This window comes from Lissotriton helveticus, chromosome 5_1, assembly GCF_964261635.1.
Source record: "Lissotriton helveticus chromosome 5_1, aLisHel1.1, whole genome shotgun sequence".
Taxonomy (NCBI): domain Eukaryota; kingdom Metazoa; phylum Chordata; class Amphibia; order Caudata; family Salamandridae; genus Lissotriton; species Lissotriton helveticus.
In genome coordinates this window covers 1,391,532,380-1,391,554,120 of record NC_136065.1, presented here as the reverse complement: position 1 = coordinate 1,391,554,120, position 21,741 = coordinate 1,391,532,380, and the positions used below count along the sequence as shown (strand labels likewise).

The 21,741-nt window shown below is 49.7% G+C and overlaps 1 protein-coding gene across 1 annotated transcript in view; it reads left to right on the top strand.

Annotated features, from left to right (window-relative positions):
• LOC144755440 (uncharacterized) overlaps nucleotides 1-21,741 on the top strand; it is a 198,033-nt gene that overhangs the window by 131,995 nt on the left and 44,297 nt on the right. The window contains exon 3 of the mRNA XM_078644354.1: nucleotides 7,795-7,904. Within this exon, the coding sequence (XP_078500480.1) occupies nucleotides 7,795-7,904 (110 nt within the window). The remainder of the gene's footprint in view (nucleotides 1-7,794; nucleotides 7,905-21,741) is intronic.

The window sequence follows — 21,741 nt, the reverse complement described above, 5'->3', positions numbered from 1 at the left end:
CACGTTCGTGGCTGGAGCGTGTTAAGGTACATATTGCAGTGGCGTCGGCTACAGCGGACAAACACGTTCGCGACTGGAGCGTGTTAAGGTTTTAAAATAAATTATTAGTACCTACTCGAACCATTGAAGACATTCTGTTTTTATGCCTGGACAACGTCGGGACGGGCTGCTAGTCCTTGATAAAAACAATATGCTTGAAATGACATCATACCTCCCAAATCATTTGACTTTTTTTCCAATATATAGGGGGTAGTGGCATGTTTAAAACAAATTACAGGATGTGTTTTGTGTAGGAATTAGGTCTCCCCCCCTTCTATATCAAGAAACACCTGGTCAACATGTTTTAGCCTACTTACGCCCTCTTGGGTCGGTGGCTTTCATCAGGACTATGGGTCGTTTTTCAGATCCCTGGTTATGGTAGTCCTCTCTCAATGGAGAATTTTAAGCCCTTCACTGCAGGCACTCAGCTTCAATAGAGATAACAGAGAAATCAAATAGAGGGGAAGAGGACAAAATCAAATCGAGTATCCCTAAACAGGAATTCTTGTAGGACCCTCAACAGTGAGTCTGTCTGTGGCATGTTCCCCGCTGATATACTGATGACTGATAGTAACAACGTTAGGTTTGTCCTACACCAGGTGGAGATGTCTCTCATACCAGAGACATTCTGGAATCCATACTAATATTATAAAGAGAGAGCCCAAACCTTTGAGGCGGGTAAGGTCCGGAACCACAGCGCCAATCGGAACACCCAATACAGCATTGCAAAAGACAGTATCAGCAGATGGACATAGGCTATACAGCAGCCCAAAATATACATTAGAAGGGGAAAAGAATGTTTTGTGCAAAGTAGTCCGTTGTGGGCGTGTGCGTTGTGCTGTAAAGCGATGGGCGCGGCATTCGGCAAAAGACTGCGGGATTATACCGCTTGCGAGAAGCGTTCAGTGTGGGACTAGCGTTCCAATACAAGTGGGCGTGTCCTTTAGCATTGTTGTGGGCGGTGGTTGTTGACGCGATGTTGTGCGTCTAAGTGGCGTAGGCTGGAGCGGACAAACACGTTCGGGGATGGAGCGAACACACACGCGTCGGCTGGAGCGGACAAACACGTTCGCGGCTGGAGCGGACACAGTTCGCATATTGCAGTGGCGTCGGCTACAGCGGACAAACACGTTCGTGGCTGGAGCGTGTTAAGGTACATATTGCAGTGGCGTCGGCTACAGCGGACAAACACGTTCGCGACTGGAGCGTGTTAAGGTTTTAAAATAAATTATTAGTACCTACTCGAACCATTGAAGACATTCTGTTTTTATGCCTGGACAACGTCGGGACGGGCTGCTAGTCCTTGATAAAAACAATATGCTTGAAATGACATCATACCTCCCAAATCATTTGACTTTTTTTCCAATATATAGGGGGTAGTGGCATGTTTAAAACAAATTACAGGATGTGTTTTGTGTAGGAATTAGGTCTCCCCCCCTTCTATATCAAGAAACACCTGGTCAACATGTTTTAGCCTACTTACGCCCTCTTGGGTCGGTGGCTTTCATCAGGACTATGGGTCGTTTTTCAGATCCCTGGTTATGGTAGTCCTCTCTCAATGGAGAATTTTAAGCCCTTCACTGCAGGCATCGGCCAACGGCCGTCGCACGCACTACCTTTGTAGTGCTGCGCACGTCCGTTGACCGACGCGGCTCCGCCCACTGCACTGAACCGCCACACCGCGGCAGAATTGCCGCCGCGGTTAAGCAGTTAAGGATGCTGTGTCCTAACCTAGAAGTACAAAAAAGAGTGTGAGTTGTATGTACATGATATAACATTTACAGTAATAATCGTTTATTTTGATTTTCTGGGAATTTTTGGAGTTAATATTTCTTCATAAACATGCATATATATTTATACCAAGCTACCATGGAATGGGTCTGCCTCGCTGTGAACTTTCAGCTTGGATACAGCGCACAAGAACTATTTAAATTGGCACCTGCACTTGTGAGTCTGGGGCCCACTGGAGGGCTGTGAAAACTAATAACAAAAGGCATAAATTAATTACAAGCTTTATGACGAACTCTACCTGAAGTGAAGAATTGCACGACTACAGCACCCAGTATGCATCACTGGAGATAGCATACTTGAAAGGGGAAATGACGCTGTGGCCGGTTTCGTCAACTGCTGCCCACCCCATGAGGAAGAAGCATGCTGCTTCGAAATGCGTTGGGGACTCAAATACCGGACTTTGAAGTACAGATGCAATAAACAAAAGGTTTGCTAACTTGTTCTGTGTGGAGTGGCATTTCTATGTTCAGAGGCACCTTGGTTGGATTTGTGTCGCGGCGGCCTCAGCCGCGGGGAACGCACCGCCCAGCTACCATGGAATGGGTCTGCCTCGCTGTGAACTTTCAGCTTGGATACAGCGCACAAGAACTATTTAAATTGGCACCTGCACTTGTGAGTCTGGGGCCCACTGGAGGGCTGTAAAAACTAATAACAAAAGGCATAAATTAATTACAAGCTTTATGACGAACTCTACCTGAAGTGAAGAATTGCACGACTACAGCACCCAGTATGCATCACTGGAGATAGCATACTTGAAAGGGGAAATGACGCTGTGGCCGGTTTCGTCAACTGCTGCCCACCCCATGAGGAAGAAGCATGCTGCTTCGAAACGCGCCGGGGACTCAAATACCGGACTTTGAAGTACAGATGCAATAAACAAAATGTTTGCTAACCTGTTCTGTGTGGAGTGGCGTTTCTATGTTCAGAGGCACCTTGGTTGGATATATATTTATATATAGAGCAAAATATTGTATGTACACTTCGTATGTAGTTAAAACGTAGCAGGTTTAGATGAGTGAGAAAACCTTCAGAACACTGAGAAATTTTGAGTACAAGTTTCTTTTTGATATCAATTGGATATACCACTGTCATTGTATTCTCCATATGCCTAATCGGAGGTCCCCAGAATTGACTCAGAGGATAGAGTTGAACTAGACTACCTCATAAATTCTAAAAATAAGATAATCTCATCTTGAGTAACTTGATCTGTATTTTTTTATAATTCTGATTGGTATGTATACAATTCTATTATGTAATCTGTTTGGCTCCATTGTGTTTTCCCAATAACTGTGATGGCTGTCATTGGGGGGTGTCCTATCTCATACATCAGGAGTCTGGTCAATAATCTCTCTGATTTCTTGGCATCAGTGTCGGTTTGAGTGGCTAATTTTCTATAATTAATATCACAAAGTCTGTCCAAGAGCACCCCATTCACTCAACATCCAGTTTACCTTATTTTCTGAGAATCTTAGTAGGTCTAAACTATTTTTAAAGTTATTGTTTTCATGATAAATAAATTCATTATTGAATCAAAATAATGACAGTAAGCACCTTCTTCTTAGAATCTTTTTGCAAACAACTTATTTGGTCACAACCCATCCATACTTTGCAGAAAGGTGACTATGTTTGACAATCGTGTTGGCTAGGCACACAGTCTCGCCAACAATTATAGCAAAACTGACATCAGTATATTAAACGACAGTACTTTTTGTTTGGAAAAAAAATATTTTACTTTAAATGTGGTAGATATCCAAAATCTCAACAAAGGAGAAGAACCCGTAAACAATGTGTACAGACACTTGTCTACATACAAGCAATGCAGAGTAGACACAACATTAGGAATTCCATATCTGGATATAAACAGTAGTATGAGGCATAATGGGAAATAAAATATGACCGTTCCAGTGCAAGGTATGCAAGAAATCCACCCATTGTGAAGAAATAAAGTAATTGTTACATATTTGTGACAACTGGCTCTGCATAGCACCAGCAAGTCCTGGGTGGACTTTCGTGATCTTACAAAGACACTGGTGGTGTGGGTCCAGAATGCCAACCACCTGCACATTGATGAAGTAGAAGTGCTTCTTACTGTGGTTCGCTAGCTCCCGATCAGTAAGTGGCACCAAAGCAACATAGCTTCCATCTTGGGTACTTAAACATTTGGTGTACCTCTGATGCGTAAAACGAAGCCTTGAAGCTATTTACTGTAGCATTATCCATAGAAAAGTCAATGTAATCATTCATGCTTCTGAGCATAACACCCAGGACCTGGTTGAGAACAGAGGAAAAGTTGGCTAAGACTTTCCAATTGAGTCACCCACTGTACGTTGGAATGAGCCAGTCGCACAAAAATGTAACACTGCCATAACCTTCACAACAGGTGGGATAGCAGTCTGAATTCTGACGTCAGGCAAAAGTTCATAATATAATTGGTAATCCAATGCCTCATTGTGTTGAGGTTCAGCCAGTACTTCTTAATGATGTACTTTTCCTGCATGGTCCCTAGATCTGTATGTGATTTGGACACGCATTGACGTATTCTTCTGTGAATTGTCTTGTGTGGACGATGAACATATCTGCGAAATATAAGTGTGATGTCTAAATGATACAGGTATACATGTTATATGAACACATTTGTATAAACATGTAATTGTCAACATTTTTAAATGTAGACATACATAATATGGCTATAATGTGAGCAGTGTTGGTGAGATTAGTCATACGCAACAGTCACAAATAGATAATATTTTACAAATATGTATCTTCACCTATACCCACACTCTCAAACATATTTTGTTTATGTTTTCAATTGTATATTTTTTTAAATAAAGGATCATGTTTCAATAGTTCAATATTGTAAGGCGTTTTATTACGAGTAAATGATGTATTTATTTACACATAAACCATTTCACCACTTATGTGCATCTCTTTCTATAGTGAACAATATTTACAAAACTAAGAAGTCAAAATAAAACATAGATGCCTAGATAAGCTTCCAGGCATTTGGAATGTTATAAACTATCTACTTGTCAAAGAGATGGAATGATTCGGAAATATGCTTGTCTTGGAAACAAAAATTCCCCTGTCCCTTTTCCAGAGATGTGAGAAATTCCAGCAGAATTCTCATTATATCAGAGAATATCTCATGCCCCTGCAACTAAGGGGCATATGTACAAGCCCCTATCGACATGGGAATGTCACTTTTTGTGATGTTACGGTGGCGATAGGGGCCTTGCCTTATGTACAAGGCAACGTTAAGCCACTTAACCTGACTTAACGCTGCCTTGTAAATAAGGCCCCCTTTCACTCTATGGTTAGCGTGAAGGGGTGGACAATGGGTGTTGCGGTGGGCGTCCCACAGCAACACTCATTGTATTTGAAGTTCCATCTATGTACAAGGGTGGCGTACATAGAAGGCAGAGCCAAAATTAAGACCAGGAAAATCCTGGTCTTAAGTTGATGCATTTCTCCTCGTTTTTGCTTTTTCCATGTGTGCAGTACACATGGAAAAAGCAAAATGCCATGGTTTGTTTATGTGTAGGAAGGTGTCCCTTCCTGTATATAACAAACCATTAAACAAATGCAATTCTGTCACTTCCATGTGTGCTGCTTTATGCAGCACACATGGAAGTGACAGAATTGCATTTCAGGATTGTTTATGTGCAGGAAGGGACAGTTTCCTACACATAAACAATCCTCGCCTGCATGCAGAAACCCTTGCACTCTGGTGGAAGGGGGCCTGTGTAGGTGCAAAGTTATTAAACTTAGCGCCATCGCAGAGGGAAACGCAAGCCTGCACCACATTCTTGTGAATATGGTGCAGCCTTGCGTGTCCGAAATGGCGTAGAGTGTCGTTAATAAAAGGAGGCTAACGACACTCTCTGCCACTTCATTGTACATTTCCCCCTAATTTTCCAAGTACCCCACCTGACTGCCCATGCTGTCATGGTGCTGCAGATGATATCCGCCACATGTTCTGAAGGTGTCTTCAGTCGACCCTTTATTGGACAGAGGTGATTCGTCTTTTGGCTGAGGCTACAGATCATACATTTACTCCTACGCCCCAGTTGTGACTTCTGGGCCTTTATCATCGCCCTGCTAAATATAGAGTCACCGCCCGGTTCATAGACCTAGCTTTGGTGCTGCCTAACCATAGAATCACCATGCTTTGGAAACATGCCGAGGGTCCCCGCTTAGAGGGCTCGAGGGCGCATGTATTGCGCTGGGTGGCGTGGGAAGGGATTGCTTTGGTCCATGCTCCAAGGTCCATGGAGTTTGCAAGAGCATGGGACATCATATTGCCTGGCTTCCAGGAGGTGAGACTGAGAGTTAAGTTGATGTTACTGACTAAGTGTTCCTCGGGTGACCTCCATGACCACCCATGGGGTCCCTGATACGATGATACCTAAGCATCAAGCTTGGGTGTCCAGTTTCCCTAAAGCGCTATTGACCAACGGCAAAGAACACCGCTTCCGAAATACTAGCGGACGACTGGCCTTTTATTAAATTGATCTATGGAGTTTTCAAGGAGGGAGGTGGGTGGAGGCCGCGGGTTGGTTGAGGGTATGGGTGATTGTTTTGTTTATTTGTTGTTCCATATGCATCAAAAGCCCTTCTTGTGTTCACTATCACTAGACCTCGCTGTATCCTGGCTATAATGTTGGCTATAACGTTGATATCTGCCCTTTCATCTGTCTTACAGGCCATTGAAGTTCTGCATTGCGTTTTGATTTATCTCTATGTTTTACTGTATGAACAACAGTGATGATGTTGCATGTTTATTTAAAAAAAATAAATCAGAGCTCTGATAATGGCCTCTCTGAATATGCCAGGGGTCATATTCTATTAAGGGTTGGATTCTAGCAAAGTTCTGATTTTGCGACCTTGCTTCAAATCTAGATGCAGGGTATTCAGAGAAGGGGGAAGCATTAGTTCCAGGGCTGGCATGCCCTGTGAGTTTGTGGACACTGATAGACTTACAAGTTTAAGAGTATTCGCCAACCTCGCCAATCTCTTCCCACACTGGAAAAGGTTGAACTTTATTGCCCACAAGGGCAGGATTAAAATGTTTTCCAGGCTGAGATAACAGTGGGGGTTTAGAGAAAAGAGCGTCCCCATGAGGGAAATATTTTTGTCTCCGGAGATCTTTTTTTTTTAATTGAGTGTATTTGCAATCACTCAGCAGATTTTTGCATGCCCAGATATACAAATGTAGATTTGCTCATGTGAAAACAGAAATCACAAACTTGTGCTAAGAGTATGGTTTTCAGGCCTGCTTCAGTAAACTTTTGGGAATTATTGAAACTTGTAAATCTGCAGCACTGCGAGGTCTTGGACCTGCAGGCGCACTGCACGCTATCCTGTGCTCCATAGGGACACATAGCCTTGTGCCTCTGAAAGTGTGGTACCCAGTGGTGGCCTACTGGACAGTAATCAGGGCTGGCCTCGTGCACCGGGTGCTGTGAGGTGCCCCTCTGATGAACATCACCCAATGCTTGTCCGAGCCATCTCTGCACATCAGTCAGGGGTCCGCGCAGGGGCATCACCCTCGGCTCCCCTGAGGTGCATCTGCCAGGGGTGCTATGAGGCATATCACTAGCGCTGCACTTGTGCACGAAAGCCTGTGCTTCCCAAATGCTCACGGCCTCGTGTCGCCTGAGGCACACCCCCGTATACCTCACCCTGAGTGTTGGTCTGGCCTCAAAGCCTTCTGGATGCGAGTTGACTCATCTACATGGGTGCCTCCATGTGGACGTATGACGGCAGGTGTGTTCTAATCTGTGTCTGGGTATGTTCCATATGTGCATGACTGCCCGCGTGCTGTGTACCTCTGTGTGCATTCAAAGTTAACCTCTTGTATTTGACTGTTTCTGGTTTAGCGGGCAGTGGCAAGCATTGTCTCCACTATTACGCTGTAAATTATTGTAAGAGAATGAAGAGTTTGGCCTTTCTCTCTCGCTCCAGGTGGTGTGGGCGACCAGTACCAAAGTCGGATGTGGCGAGAATTTCTGTGAAAAAGTACAAGGAAGCGAACTTTCCAAGGCGTCTCTGCTGGTGTGTAACTACGAACCCGCGTAAGTGACGTGTCCAGAGCCAACCTGTGCCTTGTATGCTTCAGAGACGGGGGAGGGGTGTTTGAGCTTCAGGCGCATCCTTAGAGACGGGGGAGGGGTGTTTGAGCTGCAGGTGCATCAGTAGAGACGGTGGAGAGGCGGTGTAAGCTGCAGGCGCAGCCGTAGAGATGGTGAAGAGGCGGTGTGAGCTGCAGGCACAGCCGTAGAGATGGTGGAGAGGCGGTGTGAGCTGCAGGCGCATCCATAGGGACAGTGGAGAGGTGTTTGAGCTGCTGGGGGAGGGGTGTTTGAGCTGCAGGCGCAGCCATAGAGACTGTGGAGAGGTGTTTGAGCTGCAGGCGCATCCATAGAGACAGACGAGGGGTGTTTGAGCTGCAGGAGCATCCGTAGAGACGGGGGAGGGGTGTTTGAGCTGCAGGCGCATATGTAGAGACGGGGGAGGGGTGTTTGAGCTGCAGGCGCATCGGTAGAGACTGTGGAGAGGTGTTTGAGCTGCAGGCGCATCCATAGAGACAGACGAGGGGTGTTTGAGCTGCAGGAGCATCCGTAGAGACGGGGGAGGGGTGTTTGAGCTGCAGGCGCATCCGCAGAGACGGGGGAGGGGTGTTTGAGCCGCAGGCGCATCCGTAGAGAGGGGGAGGGGTGTTTGAGCTGCAGGCGCATCCGTAGAGACGGGGAGGGGTGTTTGAGCCGCAGGCGCATCCGTAGAGACGGGGGAGGGGTGTTTGAGCTGCAGGCGCATCAGTGGAGACGGTGGAGAGGCGGTGTGAGCTGCAGGCGCAGCTGTAGAGATGGTGGAGAGGCGGTGTGTGCTGCAGGCACAGCCGTAGAGATGGTGGAGAGGCGCTGTGAGCTGCAGGCGCATCCGTAGAGACGTGGAGAGGCGGTGTGAGCTGCAGGCGCAGCTGTAGAGATGGTGGAGAGGCGGTGTGAGCTGCAGGCACAGCCGTAGAGATGGTGGAGAGGCGGTGTGAGCTGCAGGCGCATCCGTAGAGACAGTGGAGAGGTGTTTGAGCTGCAGGCGCATTAGTAGAGACCGTGGAGAGGCGGTGTGAGCTGCAGGCGCAGCAGTAGAGATGGTGGAGAGGCGGTGTGAGCTGCAGGCCCAGCTGTAGAGATGGAGGAGGGGTGTTTGAGCTGCAGGCATATCCGTAGAGATGGTGGAGAGGCGGTGTGAGCTGCCAGCGCATCCGTAGAGACGGTGGAGAGGCGGTGTGAGCTGCAGGCGCAACCGTAGAGATGGTGGAGAGGCGGTGTGAGCTGCAGGCGCATCCGTAGAGACAGTGGAGAAGTGTTTGAGCTGCAGGCCCAGCCGTAGAGATGATGGAGAGGTGGTGTGAGCTGCAGGCGCATCCGTAGAGACGGTGGAGAGGCAGTGTGAGCTGCAGGCGCATCCGTAGAGACGGTGGAGAGGCAGTGTGAGCTGCAGGCGCAGCCGTAGAGATGGTGGAGAGGGTGTGGGAGCTGCAGGCGCATCCGTAGAGATGGTGGAGAGTTGTTTGAGCTGCAGGCCCAGCCGTAGAGATGGTGGAGAGGCGGTGTGAGCTACAGGCGGATCCGTAGAGACAGTGGAGAGGCGGTGTGAGCTGCAGGCGCAGCCGTAGAGATGGTGGAGAGGCAGCGTAAGCTGCAGGCGCAGCCGTAGAGATGGTGGAGAGGCGGTGTGAGCTGCAGGCGCACCCTAGAGACAGTGGAGAGGTGTTTGAGCTGCTGGCGCAGTCGTAGAGATGGTGGAGGAGTTTTTGAGCTGCAGGCGCATCCGTAGAGACGGGGGAAGGGTGTTTGAGCCGCAGGCGCATCCGTAGAGACGGGGGTGGTGTTTGAGCCACAGGTGCATCCGTAGAGACGGGGGAGGGGTGTTTGAGCTGCAGGCGCATCCGTAGAGACGGGGAGGGGTGTTTGAACCGCAGGCGCATATGTAGAGACGGGGGAGGGGTGTTTGAGCTGCAGGCGCATCAGTAGAGACGGTGGAGAGGCGGTGTGATCTGCAGGCGCAGCTGTAGAGATGGTGGAGAGGCGGTGTGAGCTGCAGGCACAGCCGTAGAGATGGTGGAGAGGCGGTGTGAGCTGCAGGCGCATCCGTAGAGATGGTGGAGAGGCGGTGGGAGCTGCAGGCGCAGCTGTAGAGATGGTGGAGAGGCGGTGTGAGCTGTAGGCACAGCCGTAGAGATGGTGGGGAGGCGGTGTGAGTTGCAGGTGCATCCGTAGTGACAGTGGAGTGGTGTTTGAGCTGCAGGCGCATTAGTAGAGACCATGGAGAGGCGTTGTGAGCTGCAGGCGCAGCCGTAGAGATGGTGGAGAGGCAGTGTGAGCTGCATGCCCAGCCGTAGTGACGGTGGAGAGGTGTTTGAGCTGCAGACGCAGCCGTAGAGATGGTGGAGAGGCGGTGTGAGCTGCAGGCCCAGCCGTAGAGACGGTGGAGAGGTGTTTGAGCTGCAGGCGCAGTCCTAGAGATGGTGGAGAGGCGGTGTGAGCTGCAGGCCCAGCCGTAGAGACGGTGGAGAGGTGTTTGAGCTGCCGGCGCAGCCGTAGAGACGGGGGAGGGATGTTTGAGCAGCAGGCGCATCCATAGAGACGGTGGAGAGGCGGTGTGAGCTGCCAGCGCATCCGTAGAGACGGTGGAGAGGCGGTGCGAGCTGCAGGCGCAGCCGTAGAGATGGTGGAGAGGAGGTGTGAGCTGCAGGTGCATCGGTAGAGACAGTGGAGAGGTGGTTGAGCTGCAGGCCCAGCCGTAGAGATGGTGGAGAGGGGGTGTGAGCTGCAGGCGAATCCGTAGAGACGGTGGAGAGGCGGTGTGAGCTGCAGGCGTATCCGTAGAGACGTTGGAGAGTTGTTTGAGCTGCCTGCCCAGCCGTAGAGATGGTGGAGAGGCGGTGTGAGCTACAGGCGGATCCGTAGAGACAGTGGAGAGGCGGTGTGAGCTGCAGGTGCAGCCGTAGAGATGGTGGAGAGGCGGTGTGAGCTGCAGGCGCAGCCGTAGAGATGGTGGAGAGAGGCGGTGTGAGCTGCAGGCGCAGCCGTAGAGATGGTGGAGAGACGGTGTGAACTGCAGTCGCATCCGTAGAGACAGGTGTTTGAGCTGCTGGCGCAGCCGTAGAGATGGTGGAGGGGTGTTTGAGCTGCAGACGCAGCCGTAGAGACTGTGGAGAGGTGTTTGAGCTGCAGACGCATCCGTAGAGACGGGGAGGGGTGTTTGAGCTGCAGGCAAATCCGTAGAGACAGGGGAGGGGTCTTTGAACTGCAGGCGCATCCGTAGAGACGGGGGAGGGGTGTTTGAGCCGCAGGCGCAGCCGTAGAGACTGGGGAGGGATGTTTGAGCTGCAGGCGCATTAGTAGAGACGGTGGAGAGGTGTTTGAGCTGCAGGCGCAGCCGTAGAGATGGTGGAGAGGCGGTGTGAGCTGCAGGACCAGCCGTTGAGGCATTGGAGAGGTGTTTGAGCTGCAGGCGCAGTCGTAGAGATGGTGGAGAGGCGGTGTGAGCTGCAGGCCCAGCCGTAGAGACGGTGGAGAGGTGTTTGAGCTGCAGGCGCAGCTGTAGAGACGGGGGAGGGGTGTTTGAGCTGCAGGCGCATCCATAGAGACGGTGGAGAGGCGGTGTGAGCTGCCAGCGCATCTGTAGAGACGGTGGAGAGGCGGTGTGAGCTGCAGGCGCAGCCGTAGAGATGGTGGAGAGGCGGTGTGAGCTGCAGGCGCATCCGTAGAGACAGTGGAGAGGTGTTTGAGCTGCAGGCCCAGCCGTAGAGATGGTGGAGAGGCGGTGTGAGCTGCCGGCGCAGCCGTAGAGACGGGGGAGGGATGTTTGAGCAGCAGGCGCATCCATAGAGACGGTGGAGAGGCGGTGTGAGCTGCCAGCGCATCCGTAGAGACGGTGGAGAGGCGGTGCGAGCTGCAGGCGCAGCCGTAGAGATGGTGGAGAGGAGGTGTGAGCTGCAGGTGCATCGGTAGAGACAGTGGAGAGGTGGTTGAGCGGCAGGCCCAGCCGTAGAGATGGTGGAGAGGGGGTGTGAGCTGCAGGCGCATCCGTAGAGACGGTGGAGAGGCGGTGTGAGCTGCAGGCGTATCCGTAGAGACGTTGGAGAGTTGTTTGAGCTGCCTGCCCAGCCGTAGAGATGGTGGAGAGGCGGTGTGAGCTACAGGCGGATCCGTAGAGACAGTGGAGAGGCGGTGTGAGCTGCAGGTGCAGCCGTAGAGATGGTGGAGAGGCGGTGTGAGCTGCAGGCGCAGCCGTAGAGATGGTGGAGAGAGGCGGTGTGAGCTGCAGGCGCAGCCGTAGAGATGGTGGAGAGACGGTGTGAACTGCAGTCGCATCCGTAGAGACAGGTGTTTGAGCTGCTGGCGCAGCCGTAGAGATGGGGGAGGGGTGTTTGAGCTGCAGACGCAGCCGTAGAGACTGTGGAGAGGTGTTTGAGCTGCAGACGCATCCGTAGAGACGGGGGATGGGTGTTTGAGCTGCAGGCAAATCCGTAGAGACAGGGGAGGGGTCTTTGAACTGCAGGCGCATCCGTAGAGACGGGGGAGGGGTGTTTGAGCCGCAGGCGCAGCCGTAGAGACTGGGGAGGGATGTTTGAGCTGCAGGCGCATTAGTAGAGACGGTGGAGAGGTGTTTGAGCTGCAGGCGCAGCCGTAGAGATGGTGGAGAGGCGGTGTGAGCTGCAGGACCAGCCGTTGAGGCATTGGAGAGGTGTTTGAGCTGCAGGCGCAGTCGTAGAGATGGTGGAGAGGCGGTGTGAGCTGCAGGCCCAGCCGTAGAGACGGTGGAGAGGTGTTTGAGCTGCAGGCGCAGCTGTAGAGACGGGGGAGGGGTGTTTGAGCTGCAGGCGCATCCATAGAGACGGTGGAGAGGCGGTGTGAGCTGCCAGCGCATCTGTAGAGACGGTGGAGAGGCGGTGTGAGCTGCACGCGCAGCCGTAGAGATGGTGGAGAGGCGGTGTGAGCTGCAGGCGCATCCGTAGAGACAGTGGAGAGGTGTTTGAGCTGCAGGCCCAGCCGTAGAGATGGTGGAGAGGCGGTGTGAGCTGCAGGCGCATCCGTAGAGACGGTGGAGAGGTGTTTGAGCTGCAGGCCCAGCCGTAGAGATGGTGGAGAGGCGGTGTGAGCTGCAGGCGCATCCGTAGAGACGGTGGAGAGGCGGTGTGAGCTGCAGGCGCATCCGTAGAGACGGTGGAGAGGTGGTGTGAGCTGCAGGCACAGCCATAGAGATGGTGGAGAGACTGTGTGAGCTGCAGGCGCATCCGTAGAGACGGTGGAAAGTTGTTTGAGCTGCAGGCCCAGCCGTAGAGATGGTGGAGAGGCGGTGTGAGCTGCAGGCGCATCCGTAGAGACAGTGGAGAGGTGTTTGAGCTGCAGGCGCATCCGTAGAGACAGTGGAGAGGTGTTTGAGCTGCAGGCGCAGCCGCAGAGACGGTGGAGAGGTGTTTGAGCTGCAGGCCCAGCCGTAGAGACGGTGGAGAGGTGTTTGAGCTGCAGGCCCAGCAGGAGCTGCTCGCAGTTCTTTACGGGCTGCTAGAGCCCCGCACGAACATGGTCTGGGACTACCGGCCACCCCCCTCCTTAATACACTGACAGCATTACCTAATTCAACCATTCAACACATGGGTCTTTGGAAGTCAGGGGGTCAGGGCCCCCCCTGGCCGTATTTATTAAAATATAAAAACAAAATTAAAATTTTAATAAAATAAACATTTAGACAATTATTAAATGCACATTTCAGAACATTAGATTTACATCCATTTTTGACATGGTATGATGGGCTAACCTTAACAAATATCTAGTACAGCGTGTTTCCTAACCGAATCTAACATCCTGAAAATTAAAATGCATTCTAATAATTTAAGTCGTACGGCAAGGTCGCTAACCGGTGTCAGATCCTTTTACAGCTACGCTCTCACGTTCGAGATGCGCATGCGCAACCCAGGGCACGTTTCACCCACGTGCGCACGCAACCCAGGGCACGTTTCACCCACGTGCGCTCCCTGAACTCCATTTAACCATAACAGGAGGGCCCGTACAATCGCGCACCTTGATGACGTCATAGTGTGTGAGGGGTGGCTACCAGCCTGAGGAAAGCGTAGACTCCCTCCCCCCCATCCTTCTAAGTAATGGATATCATATCCTGCCCCTGAAGTTCTGGGAGAGACCAATGGCCCCTCCCGCTGGGCGGCCCCTTTCGTGAATGGGACCGCCCCCCCCTAAGGACCTTAAATTGCTGCTCACCGATTATGACCTTACCGCCAGACACACAGAATAAATACGACATTGCTATACTAAGAGGGAAAAAAGGCCTAAGGAGAAAATTAGTTAACATAAAGCACCAAAAATTATACATATGTACATTTCCCTGTAAACGGGAAAAAAGGCCTAAGGAGAAAATTAGATAAAAACCACAGTAAAGAACAAAACATCTCCATATGTACATTCCACCTGTAAACAGGAAAAAAGGCCTAATGAGGCAAGCATGATATTCCTATGATCCTGCACATCACTAGACAGTATACCTACCACTGAATGTACCCAAATTCCGCTAATCAAGGGGATGGAGGGTGGGGAAAATTACACAGCCCCACGGTGGGGCGAGGAGCGAGCCTGGGGGCGCGGGCACAAAGAGGCCGCTTCCCGCGCTCCCCAGGCTTTTAACCCCTTCGCCGTCGCGGCCCTGCCCCGGAAGTGCACAACTGCTTCCGGGGCGAGGGGGCAAGCCACCACGAAGGAACCGGGATATGGGAGGGGCCGGGCCCCGCCATGCCTGCGTGGGGGCCGATTGGCCCCCCCTTTTCTCATGGTCTGGGACTACCGGCCACCCCCCTCCTTAATACACTGACAGCATTACCTAATTCAACCATTCAACACATGGGTCTTTGGAAGTCAGGGGGTCAGGCCCCCCCCTGGCCGTATTTATTAAAATATAAAAACAAAATTAAAATTTTAATAAAATAAACATTTAGACAATTATTAAATGCACATTTCAGAACATTAGATTTACATCCATTTTTGACATGGTATGATGGGCTAACCTTAACAAATATCTAGTACAGCGTGTTTCCTAACCGAATCTAACATCCTGAAAATTAAAATGCATTCTAATAATTTAAGTCGTACGGCAAGGTCGCTAACCGGTGTCAGATCCTTTTACAGCTACGCTCTCACGTTCGAGATGCGCATGCGCAACCCAGGGCACGTTTCACCCACGTGCGCGCGCAACCCAGGGCACGTTTCACCCACGTGCGCTCCCTGAACTCCATTTAACCATAACAGGAGGGCCTGTACACTCGCGCACCTTGATGACGTCATAGTGTCTGTGAGGGGTGGCTACCAGCCTGAGGAAAGCGTAGACTCCCTCCCCCGCATCCTTCTAAGTAATGGATATCATATCCTGCCCCTGAAGTTCTGGGAGAGACCAATCGCCCCTCCCGCTGGGCGGCCCCTTTCGTGAATGGGACCGCCCCCCCCTAAGGACCTTAAATTGCTGCTCACCGATTATGACCTTACCGCCACAGGCCAGCATAGTTGACCGACTATCTGGCCCCCCCCCAACCGCCTACACTGAAAGGTCATATCTTCCTAATCAAAAAAGACCCTCTACCCCTGCCAGTTTGTTCCCTATCCATAGGGCATTCCCTGACTCTGTCAACTGGACCCCCCACCCTGTGAGTAGAGACAACCCCTCTAATAATTGTCAACTCCTCATTATCAGCCGACTGTTAGTCTACATTGTCCCTCTCAGATGCCCCCCTGTGGGATATTCTGCCATTAAGGTGTTTGAAATAATTTCTCAAACCAAGTGTTGATCCTCTTTATCGAGTGATTCTTCACCGAGTGACTCCGTGCACTCGCCTAGTCCACCCCCCCCTTTTACCTGCAGCCTGGGAAAAACTGAGCCCCCCCTATGGTGCAGTCTGGGTATTATATTTCGCTAACTTGGTTGCTAGTGAGATTTATCCCTTCCACCAGAACGCCTTTGCCCAATTAACCCCTATCATTGTTACCCCATGTCCTATTATGACTGAGGGTGTGGGGGCATGCCTATGGAGGGTCCCTGCAGATGCTGTGACCGGGGGTATTCTGGTACTATCATTGTACCCCTCCCACTGGCATATTGTGCAGTCTGCTAACCACCCACACCTGGCCACTACGCTCTGGAAAATGTTACGTGTATGGTACTACTTTTACTATGGAAGTACCCACTTCCTGAACAGGGGTGATGAGGCGTTGCATAGGCCTATTATTCCTGGGGTTGCCAAGGCTAGGAATGCACACCCTTGTGTACTGCCCCATCTCTACCGTTGGCCTTACCAATTGGTGATCTATGAATATACCATGCTGACACTGGTGGCCCTGCGAGCGCAGGCGTCGTTACTGTAGGGATACAATTTCCTGTTAAGACAAATACTGCCATTTTTGTGAAGCAACATCCTGCTACATTACTGCAGCCAGCCCAATTCAGGGTTTACACACCAAAACAATCAACCCTGTGCTGGCACCTCTTGCGTCCTTGCTCGCTCGCCCATCCCACTTGCGTTGTTGCTTGCCATCCTCTACCTGACATAAGCATCCCTTGGGCTGTCCACCAGTTGCAGCTGTTGTGATGTGGAGCACTCCAGATATCCACCATGGACACGGCCATACATAAATGGAAAAGATAAACACAAACCATTAGTGTTTCTGGCGATAACTGCTGTACACGTGCTAGTCTTACATTGCCATCACTTGCTAAGTTTTAGATAAGACGCCAGATGCATACACATTAACACTTCCAACTGCGAGTGTTCCGCAGAGCCTCAGTTTGTGTCCCATGTCGTGTGTTTGGCTTAGTGACCCTCATTAGAGAATAATATCCAGTGTGCAGTACAGCGACCCAGTGCCCGGGGCCCACCGTGATTACAATAGCGCCCTCATGACTCCTTAAGGACGCTACCCAGTGTGAAGTGCGGTGCCACGGCACATTGCATTGTTACTAAAAATTCTGCTGCAGACCTTGACATCACCTCCTATTCCTGGTTTTCTACCCACGTCTTTAGGCGATAGGATCTAGGTTTGAAAAGGGACAGTCTGTTTCCAAGTGCAGCATCTAAATCTTCAAGCATAGGATCCACACCGCCCTAACCATAGGATCTATGTGTGAACCGAACAGTGTTTGACAGTGCAGCATCAAAGTCTATACCCAAAAAAGGGGTTAGCACAGCCCTAACTATGCCAGGCTGTACAATGGCACAAGAGCCCTTTTAGCTCCCCACTTTGACTTCTGGTAAATACCATCTCAGCCAACCAGACATGATCACAGATATGCATAGGCTCTATGTGTGAAAAAAGGACAGTCTGTTTGACAGAAAAATGAGAACCGTCCCTTGGTAAAACAAGCTGCTTTGCATTCCTCCAAGACTTAGCCTGAAGGCTTCCCTCCATGGCTACCACTAGGATAGTTTCTTAATAAGGTTGTCCGTAACCTACCATCAATAAGGGTCGTTTGGACTGGTGCGACGTGCCCACTAGCATAATGGACAGCATATGTCAGGCAACCTTCTCACGCTATTCTCACATACTTTGCTCCAAGAACAAATGACGCCACTTCCACAGGCACCCCGATGGCTACCTGATCTGGCTAGATCAATGTTTAAGGCATTTTTGCACCATCTACAGAGCATCTCAGTGAAAAGGAGTACCACTATAAACCAACTGTAAGTCATTCAGACAAAAACAGGGCTCCTCGCTCAGAGGTAGCACTTCAAATTCCAAAATTAGATTTCCATAAGAAATCCACTGGAGGATTCACTCTCTTGGTCCGAGTGGCAAAGCCCGGAAGTCAATGCCACCTAAGTCTCGTTGCATTCAGTAATGCATAAAGTTCATAAGAGAAGAGTTGGATGTTCATGAGATAACCATGTGTTTAGAATAAATACCTATGTTTATGTCCACCTGGTGTGGTACAACTTTCATTTCCTTACTCGTGAGATTTTAGACTGGTAACACAGGCTGCTTTACCTCCCTACCAGCCTTAGCCTGACGGCTGCTCTCCACAGCTACCACTAGGATAGCTTTCTAATAAGGTTGTCTTTAACCCGCCATCAATAAGGGTCGTTTGGACTGGTGCAATGTGCCCCCTAGAATAATGGGCCGCATATGTCAGGCAACCTTCCCACACTATGCTCACATAATTTGGCTACCTGATCAGGCTGGATCCATGTTTAAGGCCTTCTCAAGGAAAAGGAGGAACACTACAAACAAAATGTAAGGAATGCGTACAAAACAGTGGTAACGCCTCAGATTCCCACTCAGGTTTCAATAAGAAATCCACTTGAGGACTCACTTTTTTTTTTTTGGTCCCAGAGGCCAAGCCCTGGAAGTCATCGCCACCTAAAATACGTTGCATTCAGTAATGCATAGAGTTCAGAAGAGAAGAGTTGGATGTTCATGAGATAACCATGTGACGCACCCCCCATAGGAATGAGCAACATTCAACTATCCATACAAGAGCCATCCTGAGCTCTGGTCCCGTCCCATCTAGTAGACGGAGCAAGAAAACAAAACGAGGGACTTGCTGCTGTTGTCGTTTCTAAAATCCAATAAACTAACACTCCGCAGCAGAATGCTATTCCATACTGATGAGAAGAGGGGGGGGCTAAATGCCAGTCCCTAACCCATAGATCAACCTCATAGTATATATCTGCCCAACCCCCCTCTTACACCCGCATGAGGAAGGCGAAGAACTTAATATTTCAATGGTCCTCCTTGACTCAATCTATTATAATCTCGGAGATATCACACACCAAAGCGCTACCGGATCTCAATAGTTAAAGGGTAAGAATCCTGGCAATGTAAGGATACTGGTAGAAGAAGAAGACATTAAACATCACACTGCAATTCTCATCAGGGCTATAGGCAGTGCTTTAGCATCACACTCTTTGAGCATAACGTGTATGCAAGATGTTTCTACACTTGTCGAATTAATTTAACTTTCGTATTTAGTACAGAAACAGTTTTTTAACTTATACGAACGTATAGGAACACCACTACCTAAGTAATAGCAACATTAACTGTTTATAGGAATTCTGACAACTTTTGACTTGGCGCCACTGCACCTACTGCACCATTAAAATCATCACCCTACAGGACCATTGACATCGTGACAGAGATCGTGCCCATCCTCTGCACGCATAGGGTTATTCCCCCACCCGAGGAGCATGCCAGTCCCCGAGGCGCAATTACCCCGTCTATTTGGCAACTATGTCAGCGGCGAAGGTCCTCACATTGAGTGAGAATTTCATGGGCTCTTAAAGGTCACACAAGTTGCAATACAACCCATGCTGTCTACATAATTACATGTCCATACTGATTAAGGACGTTGAAATGACGAGCCGCAAAGTTAAAGTACGGTTTGGGGAACACCGTAGTATCATCAGGTGCAAATAAGCCACTACAAGTCTGAACAATCATTATCTCACGTCTCAACCATTGCAAATGAACTTGAATGGGTAATTCTGGAAACACTCGATGAGGCCGACACCGATGCAGAACTAATCCTCTTTCATAAAGAACAACGTTGGGTATACTGTCTTAAAACCTTTGATATCGGACTTAATGACAGTGTCCCTTGATTGGTGTTCGGCCAGCCATAGCATTTTTCCTTGATCAGCAACATAACTCTGCGTCCAATAATGTTCCATAATTCTACGGAGGCCTTGGACAAATTTAATAAAGCTATGCTGCACTCATTACTTTAACTCATGATCATTACTCAAGTCATGACAACATGATTATTACTTAGGAGCCGCCACCATCTCCACGCCCATACTGACATTTTTTCTAAACAAGTGCCTGTAGACATCACCCCAAATTGCTACAATCGCCACCTGGGCTACCTTCTAATGACGGCACCTGACGTTGATATTTTCTTTGTTCTTTCGTATGTACTTTTGACTTTAAATCATGTCAGTTTTCACTTTACTACCTTGCCACAACATGAGAAAACATCGTGAATTCCTACACCAGAGGCAACCTTGCAAAAGAAAAGTAAGGGAGCAGAGGCCATGGCCTCTAGCGGCGTGTCCGACAGGCTGGCTGTGCGCCCGGGTCTAAATAACTCATGTTTTTTGGCCATTAGCATCACGGCACATCCAACGGAAATGCAAATAATGCTCATCCTTTTCCTTTCCCCTGGAATTCTAGGTAATACCTCTCATGTTTTTTGCCATGAGCATCACTGCACATCAAACGGAAATGCAAATAATGCTCATCCTTCCATACGCGCTGCAAAATATCGAGAATCACAAATTACGGAAGACCAATGGGCCCCGGCTCCTGCAGCTCATCTCGAAATACCTCACTTGCTATTGCAAATGTAACGTATTGAGCAAACAGAGACATGTTTCAATCTTCTACCTTGGAAAGTGTCATGTTTGTGTAAATTAAAAGTATTTTCCTTTCATCTCTCCATATAAATGCTTAACCTAAAAACAATTTAGCAGATTTATAGTGCGTGTATATTTAAATAGCGTGCGCACTATGATGTCAATCAATACCCCCCAAATCGCTTGCTTTTATTTCTATTTACAGAAAAATAGCTCATTTCACTTTGCAATGCTTTCGACCAAAACACACAACATACGCGGCTCCTGCACTGAATCTTTGAAGTAATCCACAGCCGCGTCTGAAGTTGAACCTGAAAGTTCAGATTACGCGTCTTTCAATTCCATATTTATAATGGACCGGTTAACATAACTTAAAATTCATCGACTACCAATGAAGCTTTTCGGACAATGCTCTCAAATAGGCGCTTATTTTCATCGCTGTAACTGTAACGTTCATTGCCTTTTGTAACCTTTTATCATACAAGAACAGGCCCAGCAAGATAATTGCGCAAAACCCGGCCGGGGAACTTACGTAGTCGCTCTTGCCATCTGCAACCGAAAGTCCGCCTCCAGCAAACAACGGTGTGCCACCGGGAACTGCCACGACGAAAATTGGTCCCACGTTGTCCCTCTATGTCGTGGGGCTTCAGGCTGTGCTCCCCCTCCGTTTTCGGATCACGCTCCAGACCGCCAATTTCCCGTAGGTGAGAGCGCCAACCTGCAGAAAGACAAAGTGGGAAAGCAAATTACGGGCCATTATTGGCCCACGGTCCTCTCTGCACCTCTTCATTTCGCCGAGATGCTTGTCCACGCCCGGCTCACTCTGCGCCTCCTCATTTCGCCGAGATGCTTGTTCACGCCGGCTTCTTTGCTTATAGCACCGCCGTGACTCGCGACACCTGCAGAGGAAAATAGAAAATAGAGAAAATTACACAGCCCCACGGTGGGGCGAGGAGCGAGCCTGGGGGCGCGGGCACAAAGAGGCCGCTTCCCGCGCTCCCCAGGCTTTTAACCCCTTCGCCGTCGCGGCCCTGCCCCGGAAGTGCACAACTGCTTCCGGGGCGAGGGCGGGGGGCAAGCCACCACGAAGGAACCGGGATATGGGAGGGGCCGGGCCCCGCCATGCCTGCGTGGGGGCCGATTGGCCCCCCTTTTCTGGTCCACTGCTTGTTCATTCATACATTGACCAACAAAAAGAATGGAACCGCAAACAATGACTGTAAAGGGAGCGGTCTGTCCCCGTGAGTTTTGGAATTCCAGCGGCTTTGGTGGAAATCTTTGAAAGTGCTGTGAATACAGTAGTGTGTTGTAATATTTAACCAGGAACAAATGATGATGATGAAGGAGGATGAGGGGAGTGAAAAAATGGAGAAAGGAAAATGAGAAGAAAACGCCAAAAAGCTTTAGTGCGAGGATGGAAGTACTGGGTGAGCTAAAAAGAACCAAACGGAAAAAAAGGAAAAAGTAATGGGGAGGACCAAGGAGAGAGAAAACAT